Source organism: Aspergillus tubingensis (genome assembly GCF_013340325.1).
Source record: "Aspergillus tubingensis WU-2223L DNA, scaffold_5, whole genome shotgun sequence".
NCBI lineage: Eukaryota > Fungi > Ascomycota > Eurotiomycetes > Eurotiales > Aspergillaceae > Aspergillus > Aspergillus tubingensis.
The window spans coordinates 686188-701601 of NW_023336279.1; the positions used below are offsets into that span (position 1 = coordinate 686188).

General features: G+C 47.1%; 6 protein-coding genes and 3 non-coding genes across 9 annotated transcripts; 5 read left to right on the forward strand and 4 right to left on the reverse strand.

Annotated features, from left to right (window-relative positions):
* Window positions 1-47: 47 nt before the first annotated feature.
* AtWU_03556 (carboxylesterase) lies at window positions 48-1635 on the reverse strand (the record flags this gene model as incomplete). Its single annotated transcript, XM_035498668.1, has 2 exons — window positions 48-1395; window positions 1493-1635. The coding sequence occupies 2 exons, from the start codon at window positions 1633-1635 to the stop codon at window positions 48-50; spliced, it is 1491 nt and encodes a 496-aa protein (XP_035354561.1).
* A 3096-nt stretch (window positions 1636-4731) lies between these two features.
* On the forward strand, window positions 4732-5975 carry AtWU_03557 (MBL fold metallo-hydrolase; the record flags this gene model as incomplete). The annotated part of the gene is made up of 3 exons (XM_035498669.1): window positions 4732-4802; window positions 4857-5466; window positions 5544-5975. 3 exons carry the CDS (start codon window positions 4732-4734, stop codon window positions 5973-5975), a joined length of 1113 nt encoding a protein of 370 aa, XP_035354562.1.
* A 799-nt stretch (window positions 5976-6774) lies between these two features.
* On the forward strand, window positions 6775-7563 carry AtWU_03558 (short-chain dehydrogenases/reductase; the record flags this gene model as incomplete). Its single annotated transcript, XM_035498670.1, has 1 exon — window positions 6775-7563. One exon carries the CDS (start codon window positions 6775-6777, stop codon window positions 7561-7563), a length of 789 nt encoding a protein of 262 aa, XP_035354563.1.
* A 225-nt stretch (window positions 7564-7788) lies between these two features.
* Window positions 7789-8755, reverse strand: AtWU_03559 (uncharacterized protein; the record flags this gene model as incomplete). Its single annotated transcript, XM_035498671.1, has 4 exons — window positions 7789-7930; window positions 8014-8091; window positions 8150-8458; window positions 8520-8755. 4 exons carry the CDS (start codon window positions 8753-8755, stop codon window positions 7789-7791), a joined length of 765 nt encoding a protein of 254 aa, XP_035354564.1.
* Window positions 8756-9294: 539 nt separating this feature from the next.
* AtWU_03560 (uncharacterized protein) lies at window positions 9295-10268 on the reverse strand (the record flags this gene model as incomplete). The annotated part of the gene is made up of 4 exons (XM_035498672.1): window positions 9295-9433; window positions 9528-9605; window positions 9670-9975; window positions 10033-10268. 4 exons carry the CDS (start codon window positions 10266-10268, stop codon window positions 9295-9297), a joined length of 759 nt encoding a protein of 252 aa, XP_035354565.1.
* Window positions 10269-10962: 694 nt separating this feature from the next.
* Window positions 10963-11034, forward strand: AtWU_t80. Its single transcript has one exon. It is a non-coding gene; the product is annotated as a tRNA-Met (tRNA).
* An 892-nt stretch (window positions 11035-11926) lies between these two features.
* Window positions 11927-12367, reverse strand: AtWU_03561 (zinc-binding dehydrogenase family protein; the record flags this gene model as incomplete). Its single annotated transcript, XM_035498673.1, has 3 exons — window positions 11927-12058; window positions 12119-12279; window positions 12331-12367. 3 exons carry the CDS (start codon window positions 12365-12367, stop codon window positions 11927-11929), a joined length of 330 nt encoding a protein of 109 aa, XP_035354566.1.
* A 1138-nt stretch (window positions 12368-13505) lies between these two features.
* AtWU_t81 lies at window positions 13506-13586 on the forward strand. The gene is given in 2 exon segments: window positions 13506-13541; window positions 13551-13586. It is a non-coding gene; the product is annotated as a tRNA-Arg (tRNA).
* Window positions 13587-15005: 1419 nt separating this feature from the next.
* AtWU_r26 lies at window positions 15006-15121 on the forward strand. Its single transcript, XR_004775206.1, has one exon. It is a non-coding gene; the product is annotated as a 5S ribosomal RNA (ribosomal RNA).
* The last annotated feature ends 293 nt before the right edge of the window (window positions 15122-15414 follow it).

A 15414-nucleotide genomic window follows, 5' to 3' on the forward strand; every position in this document is an offset into this window, starting at 1 on the left:
CTACACGAAGTGATTCTTGATGACCAACCCAAACACTAAAAACGACCCTAGTAAGGAGTCTGGGCGGCAAAGTAATCCAGGATCAACTGGACACGCTCAGTCGCAGCAGTATCCATGGTCTCGTACACAGCACCGACCAAGAAAGTCTCGTTCTTAGACGGAGAGTTGGCATTCCACTTGGCAGGGAGGGTTCCATTGTTGTAGGAACCGCCGGTGTTGGGGTTACCAGTCTTCATGAAGTGGGCCCAGTAGCTGCTCATGACATTGGCCACGTAGTAGTCCTCCTCGAAGTAGTCCTCACCCTGGGCCCACAGGTTGTTCAAGACGTAGACAATCTCAGAGGCATGGGCAGCGCTACCGTAGTTCCAGTAGTAGGTGTAGGTGTCAACCTGGTCGGCAGAGTTGGAGAAGCCGTTCATGTACTGCCAGCTACTGACGCGGAACATGTCACGGACGATCTGGTCCTCCTGTTCACCAGCCTGAGTGTCGTTATCGGCGGGGTAGAGAGCCCAGAAACGGGGTGCGAAGTCACCGTAGCTGGAGTTCAGACTTGACTTGTATGCCGCGACGGTGGTGCTGACTGTGGCGGAGGCTCCATCCTCGTTGGCGTTGTTTCCGGTAATGTAGGGGACCTTGTTGCCGGCACCCTTCTCGAGAGTGTTGATGTACTTGGACGGGATGGCGTAGTAGTCGAGAACAGGCTTCACCTCCAGACTGTAGGTGCTGGTCGAGTCGAGCAGGGTGGTAGTGTCAATGGAGCGGGCTTCGGCAATGGAGCTGACGTTAAGGGAGGAAATAATTTCCTCACCCATGGTCTCGGCATCATCCAAGGTAGTGTAGGCGCACTCGAAGACACCAGTGTTGGGGTCATTGGGAGAGCGAACACCAGACTCAGAGATAGCGTTGACGATACCCAGATCAGCAGTCAACTGGCTGTTCACAATGTGATAGGTGGCCGCAGCGCCGAACGACTGGCCGATCACGGAAATATGATCCGGGTCACCGCCAAAGGCCGCAATATTCTCGTGGACCCATTTGACCGCTGCATACTGGTCAAGGACACCCCAGTTGCCTGAAGCGTTGCGACCGTTGGTCTCGGTCAGCTCTGGGTGCGCCATGAAGCCAAACACACCGTTGCGGTAGTTGTAGGAGACGAAGATGATCCCCTTGTCAGCCACACCTGCACCGTTGTAGGTGGTTTGCGGGGGTGCCGTTCCGGCGCCATAGCTCCAGATGGCCACAGGAAGCTTCTCGTCAGGCGAGGTAGCAAGGGGTCCAGATGTTGAGGTTGAGGCAATCTTCACTCTGGGCATAATCCGCCAGGATAGAGAGTGTGATAGGGCAGATGGCACCGAATTCAGTTGCATTGAAAGTGCCGTTCCAGGGCTCGGCAGGCTGGGGATCACGCCAACGGTTTGCGCCCGAAGTATCAGCACCAAAAGGAATACCTCCAAAGAAAGAGATGTTCTCCCAGTTGGAAATGTACTCGGACACGCTGGAGTTGACAGCAGCCTTTCCCTGCACGTAGCCGTAACCGGGGATGTTGACGGGCTTCTTATACAAGGGCTCGGCCGCGACAGCAACGCCATTCGCCAATACAGGCGCGAGCACTAAAGTTGCAAGCTTGGGAAGCATGTTGGCAATGAATGTGGGAAGTAGAAAAGGAATGTTCTGATGATGGATGGATCTGACTGAAGCAGCGGAATTCGCTTGCTATTTATTAATCCTCAAAGTCGAACCTGAAAGCATTTATTTTTCAAGGTCCGTCTAAGAAGGCGTCACCTGTATTAAGCCAGGTTTCAAATTTAGCAAGTCTACGACATCAATTGCGTGAACTTTGCGCGCGATATATGGCTCGTTGTGTAAAAAAACTAATTTAGATGGGTGGAAACTCCTGCACGCCCTGGCTTGTATCCGTGGCCAGCAGCATCAGGGCTTCTGAGGAAACTCAAGTCTGAGGTTACGTACTCTTGCTCCACAAGCAGTCAACAGGTACCACGCCCAACATGAACTTAGTAGTGAGTTTAAATTGGACCCTCATCCCTGTAGGGGCTAAGAGTCGGACATCGGAGGTTATTTTAAGGTCCGAGATACAGGTTCGCTTAACTCTAAAACGTCTCGGGCCTGCTAGGACCGTCGCTCTCCGACATCACTAATATCGACTTCACACAACACACTCAGCCCTTCTTTAAGCAGATTATGCTCTATACGGAACATATACTCCCTTTTAAATTCCAGACATACTACGTAATAGTGTTTCATGTATCAGAGGACGAAATAGAGAGTTGCTTCCTATAAAGTATCTTTGAGTTCCCGACACACCAGTTTGTTCCATTCCAAAGATCCACGTAGATTCGACTTCGGATACAACTACTGCTTAGAGATACCAGCCCGGAGCGACTTATTTGTATATAAACTGCAGGTGGAGCTTCGCCGGATTGGTTCTGCAGGTGTAGGGACCCGCTTCAAACACTTTGAAGCGGTGTTTGAAGATCCTCATGAACCAAGGTTAATTGGACACATGTGTGGCGGCCAGAGGCATATGCCTTGGTACAGAGCGACGCTTGGGTAAATACCGCTATTGGGGGGCTCAATGTAAGATGGCAAGTTAGATTTCTGTCACCGATGTCCTATTCTATCGACAACAAGCAGAAGGCATCTTTCACTGGAAGGTAACCAGCAAGCCCCATCTAGGGTACTGGATTCTTCAATCTAAGGCGGAATAAGACTAAAGGATACAATGAAGCAGCCAGGCAAGTACAATGAGACATTCTCTTATAACATGTGAGGCCACCAGGGGAGAGGTCGTGCTCGTGGATGGCCGGAAGATACCTTAACCGCATCAAGGCCATGTGCTTCCTTCATCTCGGAGCACTAATATATCTGGCATGCCTTTGATATGACTAGGTCAGCTCCTGAGCCTTACGCTCTCCCTTACTGGCTTACTGGTCTTAGAACATCTTGCAAGTAGTGCCTAGAGACAGCTCAGCGCTCCTCGTATCATTGCTAGAGGTTCGCAGCTTGAAAACTGCCATTATTATAGCCATCGCGACTCTATTGCAACTATTTGCTTCGAATTAGCAACAGTCAGGTACGCTTTATATCAGTGAAGTAGTGGCGTCCCACGTCAAGCATTCTAAGCTTTTTGCTAGTCGTGCAACTATAGCTTATAAACTATAGTGGATACTGTTAGGCTGAGGTTACGACAACAATATCCCGGCCTTCAATACATATAGTCACCTTACTCCTCCCGGTCATTCTTACGCAGCTCACAGGCAAAACCTCGGGGCGTCTATGGGCTACGTAGAAATTTTGTATATCTGATGCGAGAATTAGCAATCTTTTGCTTTTCTCCAATCGGTAGTATGCCGAACGATCTGAATGCCACCTCTGACGATAGTTTTTTTTTTCAGGTCATTTCCGCATCATGGTACCATATCCCGTTATTCGCATGTCCAGCTGCAGAATATCCGCGCAGACTTTCTCTCCACAATATAAAATAGTGGTTCTCCAATTTCTAACTGTCTCCCAACTGCGTTCTCTCTAAATTTTACTATGTCACCATCTGTCGCGAATGACCGGCGATGGTGTCCCAATATGATCAGAAGCCCAAAGCGAAGCAAGACAGGGCTAATGGCTCAATCTTGGCACTACATATGAACTTCATTAGGTCAATCGTTACATGATGACATATATAACGGCCGATAAAGTGGTTCCTCTCTCTGTCTCTCTCTTTCGCAATGATCTCGCATCTTCCTTTCAACGCTTGAGGGTTGCCCATTGTCAGAGCCCCTTCATTGATTTAATGGGTACGGTCTTCTTAATGGGTACGGTCTTCTTGTGGGTCATAAATCGAATTTAATTGGTAAACCAGTAGAAAGGTGCTCAAAATAGGGGATCAGAGGTCCCTATGAGTATTAGACTTACTCCTATTTGACATTTGCATGCCTCCCAATCTGGTGCTATGAATTTGGTGGGAAGAAAACAAAATGTGTGGTTCGGAACAACACCGATGGTATTATGCATTACAGTTAATTGTTCGATATCCGATAAGTCAGTTATTCGCAACCCATTCGTGAAAGAATTACCGCAATTGCGAATTGATTTATGTGTCGGTAGAACCTTCCCGGGAAAACTTTCGGCGCTCCTTTTCCCTCAGCTCCGCGAGTAGCTACAGAAATCACGGGGGTCATAGCCGAGGGAAAGCTTGAGGATCGGCCGAGAGCCGAACAATTATACGACCAATTTCCCCAACACGTGGGGACCGGCTGTCTAAGCTTAAACCATGACAAATTCATTGTTTATTCACAGGCATCATGTAGCCTAAATCGGCTATAAGCGTTTCGTATACGATCTGCATCTTCTCCAATTTGGGGGCCAAACTTTACAATTGTACCTGCCGTATATGGCCCCTGAATGATACGACTTTCTAACAATTGCTATTTTTGAAGATAATTCTTTTACCCTTGTAGTCAAGTTCTTACATTTCCACACCGAGCATGGATTCCTTGCTCATAGTAAGTCTATTATAGCGCCACGGGTAAGGTGGAGAGTGGCAAGGATGACGCCGCACTTCTCGAACCCCGCCGTTGCATCGTTTCCATTGCTGTTCTATCCACATCCTAGTATCCTTTGGTAGTTCTACGCATTCTAGGAATTGACGATTCATCTTTTTCACACATCCAGAGCAATTGCCTATACAGGGTCATTCACCATACTGACTGGATCAATATGGCAGCTTCGCAATCAGGACTTGAGTTGCCATCCTCTGCAGAGACAGTCTCGGTTTCTCTCATTGACACGTGTGGTTCCTAATACCCTTTATTATCCTTCTATATCACTAATCAGGTACACAGTGGTGCACGTCTGGATCTTCCCGCAGAGCAGTTCATGACCCCCAAGATTCCAGGCTATGACCGACTGGCGGTGCCATCATATTCTTTTCTGATCACTCACCCCTCCGGGGAGAGACTATTGTTCGATCTCTCTCTTCGAAAGGACTTTCAGAACCTCGCTCCGCCATTTAGAGAAATCTGCACGGACCCAGAAAGTGGATGGACAGTCTACTCTCCCCGCAGTGTCTCTGACCTTCTCGTCGAAAATGGCATCCCATTGCAGGAAATAAATGCTATAATTTGGTCTCATTACCATTTTGACCATATTGGTGACCCTTCATTATTTCCCAGCACTACAGACTTGGTCGTGGGGCCGACCTTCATCAGCAGATTTGCACCAGGGTACCCAGAAAAGCCAGATGCGCCAGTCAGATCATCCGACTGGAGAGGACGGTCTCTGCGGGAGATGGACTTTGACCAACACCCGGGGAAGGTTACGATTGGGAGATTCAAAGCAATCGACTGGTTTGGCGATGGGAGCTTCTATCTGCTGCATACACCAGGCCACACTCCAGAACATATGTGCGGCCTCGCGAGAGTACAGTCAGATTCGTTTATTCTGATGGGAGCGGTAGGTCTTCCTTCTTAACTTTCTATCTATGCTGCTCTGTGTAGTGAAACAGCTAAACTCACTGAGAACTTCATCAGGACTGTGCTCACCATCCCGGAGAGTTTCGACCCACCAAGCAGAGTCCTATTCCGGAGATCATTCAACCCTCCCCTTTGCCGTCTCATCCGCAGTACGGGACAGTCTGTCCTGGTCATATATTCGCCCAGCTAGGGTACAAGCCAGGAAGCACCGATACGCCTTTCTTCATACCTGCTCCAGACTATACTCATGACTTTGATGAGTGCTGTCGGTCAGTAAATGGAATAGCGGAATTCGACGCTAGTGAGCAGGTTCTGGTCCTTATTGCTCATGACCACACCATGCTGTCCATCTTCAAGGGCGAGGAGGATGGTGATAATGGCTGGTTCTTCCCGAAGAGATCATTGGATAAGTGGAGGGAGGCTGGATTAAAGAATAAGGGGAAGTGGCTGTTTTTGGAAGATTTCGAGGTCCCTTCTACTGAGAGTTGATATTAATTCACGACGACGTTCTTGATCGTTGACAGATAAAGGCTGGTTATACTTACTGCTGTTTTGTTAGTATCCAACGACACAGCATTAATATAACCAACAATAAGCCACTCATATAACATAGCAAATCAGCATAATCGTGCCCTCCTGCAGGGTGCAACGGCCGCTTTTAGTGACACTCAAAGTCTCCATAAGTAGTGCAAGCAGGCCTATCAACATTCGCCCCCAACAGCATTCGATATACCATGCACACTATGAGAGTCATGATTCCCATATTTATTAATTGAATGGTACATACATCTACCAAGTAGACACAGCCTGCGCTATTACCGCTGCTCTACCAAGACCGAAGACTCACAGGTCTCCGCAATTTTCCATAAGGATGCGCGACGCCAAGATGCCTCTGGACTCGGAAACGTACACATAAACGAAGCCTATAATTGGAGTATTGGAGAAGAGAACTGGAAGACCCTGCAATGTCTGACAAATACGATCCCCAAACTGGAGTAATTCCGGCATCAAAGTGTTCCGAGATCTCGGACGGGCACACCGATTCTCGGAGGACGGTCCACCATGCTTACGAGAAAACTCGGCAAACCGCTTCCGAGTCCGAGACAGGCACAAAATCTTTGCCAAATCTGGAATTTGGAGCAATACTACTTACGTCACAGCCGGTGAAATCATATCGGCAGAGTATAAGTTCACCGATCAATTCAACTTCATTCAAATCCCTGCCCTACCTACCATCCATACATAGCTTTTGACATTGCATCTCATCAATCAAGATAAACTATTAGCCATGTCGAACCTGAATTTCTCCTGCGCCCTCGTCACCGGCGGCGGAGGCGGCCTCGGCAAAGCCATCGCCTCCTATCTCCTCGAAAAGGGCAAGAAAGTCATAATTGCCGGTCGAACCGAGAGCACACTACGTGAAACAGCGAAGGAGATCGGAGCGACAGATTACTACGTCCTGGACACGGGAGTCACCTCTCAAATACCGACATTCATCGAATCGCTGATCAAAAAGCACCCCGATCTCGACTGTCTAATTAACAACGCCGGCGTTCAGCGGCCTCTGCAAGTCCTAAAAGATGATCCATCTGAATTCCTCGCCAAAGCAGACCAGGAAATCGACATCAACATCCGAGGGCCTATGCACTTGACTCTGGGGCTGTTGGAGCACTTCAAGAGTAAAGAAAGCGCTATGATCATGAACGTCTCTTCCATTCTGGCATTTGTCCCATTCTCGGTGATTAATCCTGTGTATAATGGCACGAAAGCGTGGTTGCATTTCTGGTCGATGAATCTGCGGTCGCAGTTGGCGAGCGGCGGGTTTGATAAGATTAAGGTGGTTGAGGTTGCGCCGCCGTCGGTGGGGACGGATTTGCATCGCGACCGGGAGGATCCCGATGATAATAAGAAGCATAAGAATCCTAATGCTCTCACGGTGGAGGAGTTTATGGATTACTTCAAGGAGGGGTTGGAGCGTGGGGATGCGGTCATTGCTCCTGGTATGAGTCGCGAGTTTGTGGATAAGTGGGAACAGGAGTTTGGGTCCGCTTATGTTAAGCTTACGGGGGGTAAGTAGATAGATGTGTGGCTAGATTTTATCTTTAGTCCGGTATGTAAGTGTTAGTAAGAATAATTGATTCATCTGACTTTATGATGCAAAGGGATTTCCAGGTAAACAGGCTTCCAAAGAGTGGACCACCACATATCAAATTGAATGCCTTTTGAAGAGAAAACTCTGAGATCGCTCGCCTGTTAGAGCATCTTCAGATATGAATGAGTCAACTGTAATGTGCTAGTTGATTCAAAATTCCCAGGTCGACATGTCATTGCGTGTTCCATTTGGCCCCTTCCATGCCAGATGCCACGATAAATAGTTGGCATCGCGCCAAGTTGAATCCCCGTCCTCCTCTGGAGCACAGTGCCTCTCCCAATCGATTATATAACTGAGATATCCGCGAAGTCAGCATTGTCCCAAAGTGTCAGGTACCACTGCCCTAATGATCGTCACAAAACGTATATGACTTACCACTTTTTCCTTGCCGCATCCCACCGAAGGTTCTTTGCTCCACGGTCGAGAATTGTTATTCCGTAAGAAATGCATTCCCTGTGATAATAGTTGAGTTAGGTTGAGTCCTCGCAAAGAGGCATTTCAGGTGACCTACAACCATGATTTCTTGAAGGCTGCCCTCAGCTCATCCCGCTCACCTCTATCCATATCATCAATAACAGAGCATACATCGACACCCGGTACCATCTCCATGACAATGAAATGTATATAACCACCAGGAATCGATTGATCTTGTGTCTGTTTGCGATTCATCCAGTCAATTAGAGCTGGGGTGCTGGAGCATCCTGCTTTTGTTAGGAGACGTAGCGCTTCAACTTCATTTTCGCCCCTTGTTGAGGGCTCCGAAACTACCTCTTGGGCCCGGATAGACGGCTTCTTAGTGGCACTTCCCCACCATGGTACCCTATACTCTCTGCCAGTTCAGTCGTCTATACCTCACAAAACACACTATCTAGAGGACATACTGCATATGGATCTTAAGTACTGCGGTTGGCGGAGCTTGCCCGGCAACTTTTGACGCAACAAAAACCGCACGAGCCTCGGAAACAATCCCACCCTCTTCATGGTCTTGTTGTGAATAGAGGTCTTCGCACTCCCTAATTTTCGTCGTGATTTCCCAACAGGTACCCCCCGGGAAAGAAAGCTCTAAGCCCAGCCAATCATCGTCATCAAACCAAATGATGTTGGAGGGGATTATCATGATGAGTCAAATCTAATATTTTGGGACGGGTGGTATTCAGTGCCTTTGCAGGCTGCCAGATTGTGTAATTGAGCGATTCGCAGAGTACTATAGTTGATGGCTGTGGTGCTGTAAGGGCGAAAAGCGGGGGAAGGCGCTTACAGCCCAGCAAGGCTTCACGTGGCCATGGACTAAGTTTAGGACTACTAAATTTAACTACGCACTACTAGAGCATAAGTCGCTTTGGGTGGAGAACAAATGCCAAGTAGACAGATAGTCATTGGCCCGGTACCTGATGAATGACGTCGATATCATTCTCGTATGCTAATCCGGTTCGCACATCCTAGCCAGATATCAGTCAGAGGGTACAGATCCATACCACATGCCTTCGTACCGAAAAACAAGTTTATGAGATAAAATTATTCTAGATAGGCCAAGCATATCATATGAGGCAGATAGCTACGTGCTGTGAGGAAGGCACAATGAGTGATAATATAACGGAATGAAGAGAGAGGGGTGATAATGTCATGGTGTATCAGTAATGTCTTCACAAATGTGACTTATAAAATCCAAGTCGACATGTCATCATAGTTATCGTCATCTCCAACTCGTGCAAGGTGCCATCCTAAATATCGCATATCTCGCCAGATTCTTGATTTGCTAGTCGGGGAATGAAACATCTCGAAATCGATCAAATAACTAGATAATGCAAATCATAAGTACCCGATTGGCGAACGTCGGGTGATAGTGAAGGTTTCTAATCATATTGTGGACAGGAAGAGCTATTACTGACCACTTCTGCCTTTCTCTATCCCAGATAAGATTCTGTGAGCCAGAGTCCCCGTGTTCCACCCCGTAGGACACGCATTCACTGAATATGAGAACGGAGCCGGATCAACTTCCTTGAACTGCATGGTTTCTCGAGGAGAACCTACATCCAAGCCTTTTTGAATGCTTCTCGCAGCTCATCGCGCTCCTTGCGCTCCATAAGACGATACTGGTCACACACAGTTACACCCGGGAGCATCTCCATCACGATATAATGGATATAGCCCCCAAGCACCCATCCATCTGTCTGCTGTCGATTCATTGAGTCAATCAAATATGGGGAGCTTGAGCATTTTGCCTGAGTCAAGATAGTGAGAGCTTCAATCTCGTTACTAGCTAGGTGGGGAATTTCAGGGTCTGCCTGCTTGGCGCATTCCGAAGGCCCCTGGGTAGCAGTTCTGTATAATGGAATTCTGCATTTTGTAATTAAATTTACAGCCATCTATGCACAGTAAGCAGGGCAGACGTACTGCATATGAATCTTGATCAGGGCTGTGGGTGGACCGTTTCCAGCAACTTTGCTGCATTCAAACGTAGCTCGTGCCTGTGACGTACAATTCAAATCCTCATAGTCATCTTGAGTGTGCAGGACTTCGACTTCCCTGATCTTTCTCTCTATTTTCCAGGTAGAACCGCCCGGGAACGCAACTTCTAGACCGATGTAGTCATTGTCTTCAAACCAGGTGATATATGAACGAAGTATCATAGCTGCTGTCGAGCTTTGAGGGGAATGTGTAATGCGAGGAAAAAACCATAGACAGTATTCTCGTAGTGTCCGATGGAACAAACAAACGTCTCCAAAGATAAGAAAAAGTTCTCCGGTCAAAGGAAATAGCGGTAAGGAAGAAGGACAAAGATATAGATAATAAGCCTCGGTCAGCTGATCGCGACCGATGCCGCTGTTGATATGCACCTAAATGGTGTCGTTGGAGGTATCTGCACCAATTTGCGAGGTTCAATGTTGAGGCAGAGCGAGGTACCGCTCGGACTATACTCGACGGTGTTACCATTATACGCAAAGCAGTGGGGCTGCTCAGGCAGCAGCTGGCCATCATGAGTAAGGGGCATCTGTTGTTGCCTGGCAGCTGGGATAATAGATCGGAATAGGCGAATAAAAGCCCTACGGCGATCGACTCACGGGCCACAACAAGTGTTTATCTTTGCAGACAAGATCTGCATAAAATCCACGGCCTTTAGATTGTTAACTGCGCTGGATTGCATTGTCCCTGACATAAGATACAGCCAATTTAATAACTTTCAAGAGCATGACCGCCGATTTCACGATCCCATTCGGCACCAATCACCTGTCAATGTAGATGTTGGCTAGTTTCGCAGTCTTCAAGCTATGTGTCTTGTCACAGACTTATGATTTTAAAAAAGACCGTCTTATTCATACACCCAGCATGTTAGCTCAGGGGAAGAGCGCCGGGCTCATAACCCGGAGGTCCCTGGATCGAAACCAGGACATGCTATCTCAATTCTTTTTATTTTTTTTCCCTTTCCCTGGCACTTTACCTTTCGCTAAGCTTTAATCGTATTTTATTTGCAATTTTTTAGGAAAACTTGTTTTGTCTTCTTCTCTAGCTACAATGTTCGAAGTCCTTTGTCGATCGCAATTAAATACCTACCCACAAAGTGAATGGAAAAGCATAACACCTCATCAGGCGAGTGAGGACACATTGATCCCCAGCCTATGCCGCTCTACTGCACTAGAATGAGTTCAGATCCTTAGGAATTTTGAAACAACAATAGTGTTCTAAATCCCACAGATAAGTTCTCTTACAGGCTATTGAATGAGGGTGTTTCGGTTAATCTTCTGTCTACCATTGAATTACTACCCTATTATACCTAGTTTGGTGTATTAGCAGTATCGGTGCTATCTGAGTTGTCTAGGCATGGATGTATGGGTGGTTGCTGGTGATTTATCTGGTTGGATATTCCGACTGCAACAACGGGATCGATCCGGTTGGTTTAAGAGTAGTATATCGGCGTCGAGTCGTCGCTCGCGTAGTATATTCGATGAGATGTTGTGATTATCCATTCCTGCTATCCAGAAAACTAGCCGATTTTCATTCTATGAATAATTGGGGGGCTGAGAAGAGAATTGACTTGCTCCATCAAGTAGACTGTGCTTCAAGCTAGAGACGGCATATGACATTGCAGATGATTCCTAACACTATTATGACCTGCATCCTAGAGCTTCCACAATCCTCACAAGACAAAGCCATTCTCTGCCATAGCCCAGTAATAATTGTCGAGCAGATTTCTGATATCTGAGTACGCACAAGCCCACAGAAACATGATTGTCGCTGATCGATTCAGTAGATGAAGCCCGCCTCATCAACCCATCTGTCACAGTACATCTCAGACAGTGATACACTTGACGCGAATGTCCATGTTCAGTCCTTCAAACTTCGACTCTTCCGACATTGTATGAAGAATGGTGGAAAAGGTAGTGGCTCTCTGTTCTGCGGTGGTCTCCTCAGTGGCACTCAACTAACACATCCATGCTGTCAGACTTCAATGTTCTCATGAGGAAACGGGTGTGTAACTAACGAGGAATTCCAGGGAATAGCAGCCTTCTCCGGAATTATCTTTGAGCTTGAGCTCAACGGCGAGAGCCTTGGGAAGCTTATGGTATCTTTCTTCCATCTTAGTGAGGACACCCATGTAGAATTCTTTCAGAGTGTCGATGGAGATGGGGACAGTGCCAAACTCTGTCTTGGTGTTAGTATGATCGTGCGTTTGGTGGAGGTCATGGTACATACGGCCTGTCTCTTCGTGGTGTTCTTCGCTACTAGTCATTTTGGAGCAGAGAGGGGTATTATTGGTGATAGGATTGTTGTGGGTTTGACGTATAAGGGGGAAAGTGTAGAGAGGTGATGGAGTTGTGATGGATGGAGTTGACGAGGAGTTTTGGGATGAGGGGGGAGTAAACAGGGATTACTAGTCGGGCTAGTGGCCAAGAGGTGAAAGTGAATACAGCAAAGTTCCAAGCTCGAAAATCAAGGCCTATTGAACTTTTCTTGTCGGGTCCCTCCGTTTGTGTGACTGATACTTGCTGTATTGGAAACATGATACCTTGCGACGTGTTGCCTTCTTAGTCATTACTGGTTACAAACGGCCTCTGACTAGTAGGTAGAAGTCAGCTACCCGGGCGTTTCTAACCATACTTACCCCTGCTTTTCTGGAGGGGGAGATGACTCACTGGTGCACAATGAGATACAGTAGTCTTGAAGCCGAGATACTGCCTGTGCTAAGCTTTATGGGCTCTACCGGGTTTGTGCGGGGACAGTCCTTGCCAATGGTGGTCTGAATCTCCATTTAGAGACTGGTTTTTCTAAGCTTGAGTTGCTTCGTGAAGGAAGACATGGTTCTTGTGGAACTCACTACGCTATGGTGGAAGTAGAAAGATGCATGGAAGACCATTCATATTTACTCGCGACATGGGTGGCAGCGAACCGTCATAGGTTGCATGGCTGGGCCACGTCTCCATTCTTGCTTGTTACTGTTCAGCAGACAAAAAAAAATAAAAATAAAAAGATTATATAGTAATGGTGCCAGCGACTAGCTCTGGGAGGGTTGGCAGGACTACTAGTTCTGATCGTGAGTCTGGTGGAGTGACATAACAGTAAGTCTACTAGTATATAGTACTGCGACTGCCCATTATATATTTGGACAGACCGAGTAGCACCGTCATGCCGACAACACTACTAATGTCGATCTCGACCTAACATAATCTTCATTACGACATGCCTAGTAGTCACAAAACCAAACACCGAGCTGTGAGGAACATAAACTCATATTATTTTGAATTGCAAGTATACCACTGCCACACATTAATGTGTATAGTGAGGATTTCAGAACTCTTTATCTTCCTCTGACAGGTAATATAATGTTCAGGACTATAATGCAAAAGCTCTCATTCATTAGCATCAAAAGCGGCCGGGTGGCGCAATGGTAGCGCGCTGCCTTCCGGTAGTGGATGTGGCAGTGGTTGCGTGTTCGAGTCACGTCTCGGTCGTTCTTTTTGTTTTTGGTTGTTTTTCTTAAAGCACCCATAGACACTACTTCCTCATTTCCCCAATAGTGCTTTCTACGTAATTTTTTTTTTCCTTCTTTACTTTTTGGCTACCTTTCCATCGATCCGAGTCAAAAGATCGTTCTGTGCTGTTACATAAATCCTTTATTATAGTCAGCCAGGCCGACGCGTGTGTCTCTCCATAAGATATGTTGTACGCGTAACGCTGATAAGGAAGGTGCAAGTCGAGGTCGGCAGTGTTTCCTAGAGATGCAATAAATATACAAACGAATCAAAGTGTACCGAGCATGCTTTCTCAGAACAACGGTGCAAGCCACCCAAATGCCCTCAATGCTGCCACAATTTTGGTGGCAGAACAATTGGGTGCCAGGTCTCAGTAGGAACTCTGCGATAGAGATTGTACCAGCTGTAAGGATTGTCGAGGTCACCGCTGATAGCGGATAATCTCATCTTTTGTTCTTTTTCTTACCTCTCCAGCCAATCTTTCTCTCAATTATCGTGTCTCTTCAGTTATTTATTGTTTTCGAGTGTCTTCACTTGGTTGTCATCATACCGAAGTAACTTATCTTTGTGACTGCCTTCCCCATTTTATAGCGTTTTCACTGCAGCCTTTCTTTTCATGTATGTACAGTCTGCTCTTTTTTTGTCCCTGATCCCCTTTCCTCTTGACTACTCCCGCACACTCACCTCCCCCCCAAAGGCTATCATGAATCTAGCTTATGATATCTGTTTCCCTTGGCCTTGAGGCTTCTGGGGGTCGCCGCGTGTTTATCAGAACTTCCATCGGCCTTCTGCCTTGTTCCGACCAATTCCTCGCGTTGGGCTTTATCTTGATGTACTCACGAAACACAGCATGGGAGACACCTGGTGCAAAGTAAGGAGCTAAGTTGATGCCGCTGGGTTGACGTGGGGCTGTTCCTTCAATCATATACTCTGAATAACCCGGCTAGACAACTAGGGCCACCTGGCCTATCGTCGCGTGGGAAGGCAGAGCATGAGAAGCTCATCGCTCGCTTATACACTTCTAAGGGAAAGACTTTGCGGCTTATAGTGGATACAGAGACTAATGCCAACTGAAATGATGAAGTATTTGAGCTGAAGATTACTGGGGTGGGGATAACAGTGATGGTCATTAGCGAACTCTTCCGGATTCCGACAGCATTGGGGGTTTTGAAGGAGACAACATAAAATCTTTAAGAAACCAATAATATGGCAAAGTGAATGCGATCAATGGCAAAGGTGGAAGTCGCGTACAGGAGATGGCTTGTGTTACCACCGGTTTTGCCGATCAGACCCTTCCGGGATTTGGAGACACTGGGCGCTTGATAGACGACGTTGTTGGAGATTACGGGGATACCAAAGAACAGGTCATAAGGCTCTAGAAGCCTTAAACAAGCACATACGACCATAGGGTGTGGAAAACAGGGCTTCCCGTCCGCTCAGCCGTACTTAAGCCACACGCCGGGAGGTTAGTAGTTGGGTGGGTGACCACCAGCGAATCCCTTCTGTTGTATGTATTTTTGCTTTGCCCCTGAGTTTTTTTTTAGCCTCTCCACAAACATTATTACCATATTCTTATCCTCTAAATTCCACTTAGAGAACCATCTATGTACTAGCCACTTATTCACTTGCGGTACATTCATCGATATGTCAACGAAACAGCACATCGCTATTCCCCTCACGACCAGGATGCATCCCTCGGTGGAAGACTTCGTCTTCGGAGTTATCCCAAGGAAGAGAATGAAAGGAATCGCGCAGAATCATTGATAATGCCAGATCGCACGGTCACAGATACGCGGCATCTATGTAA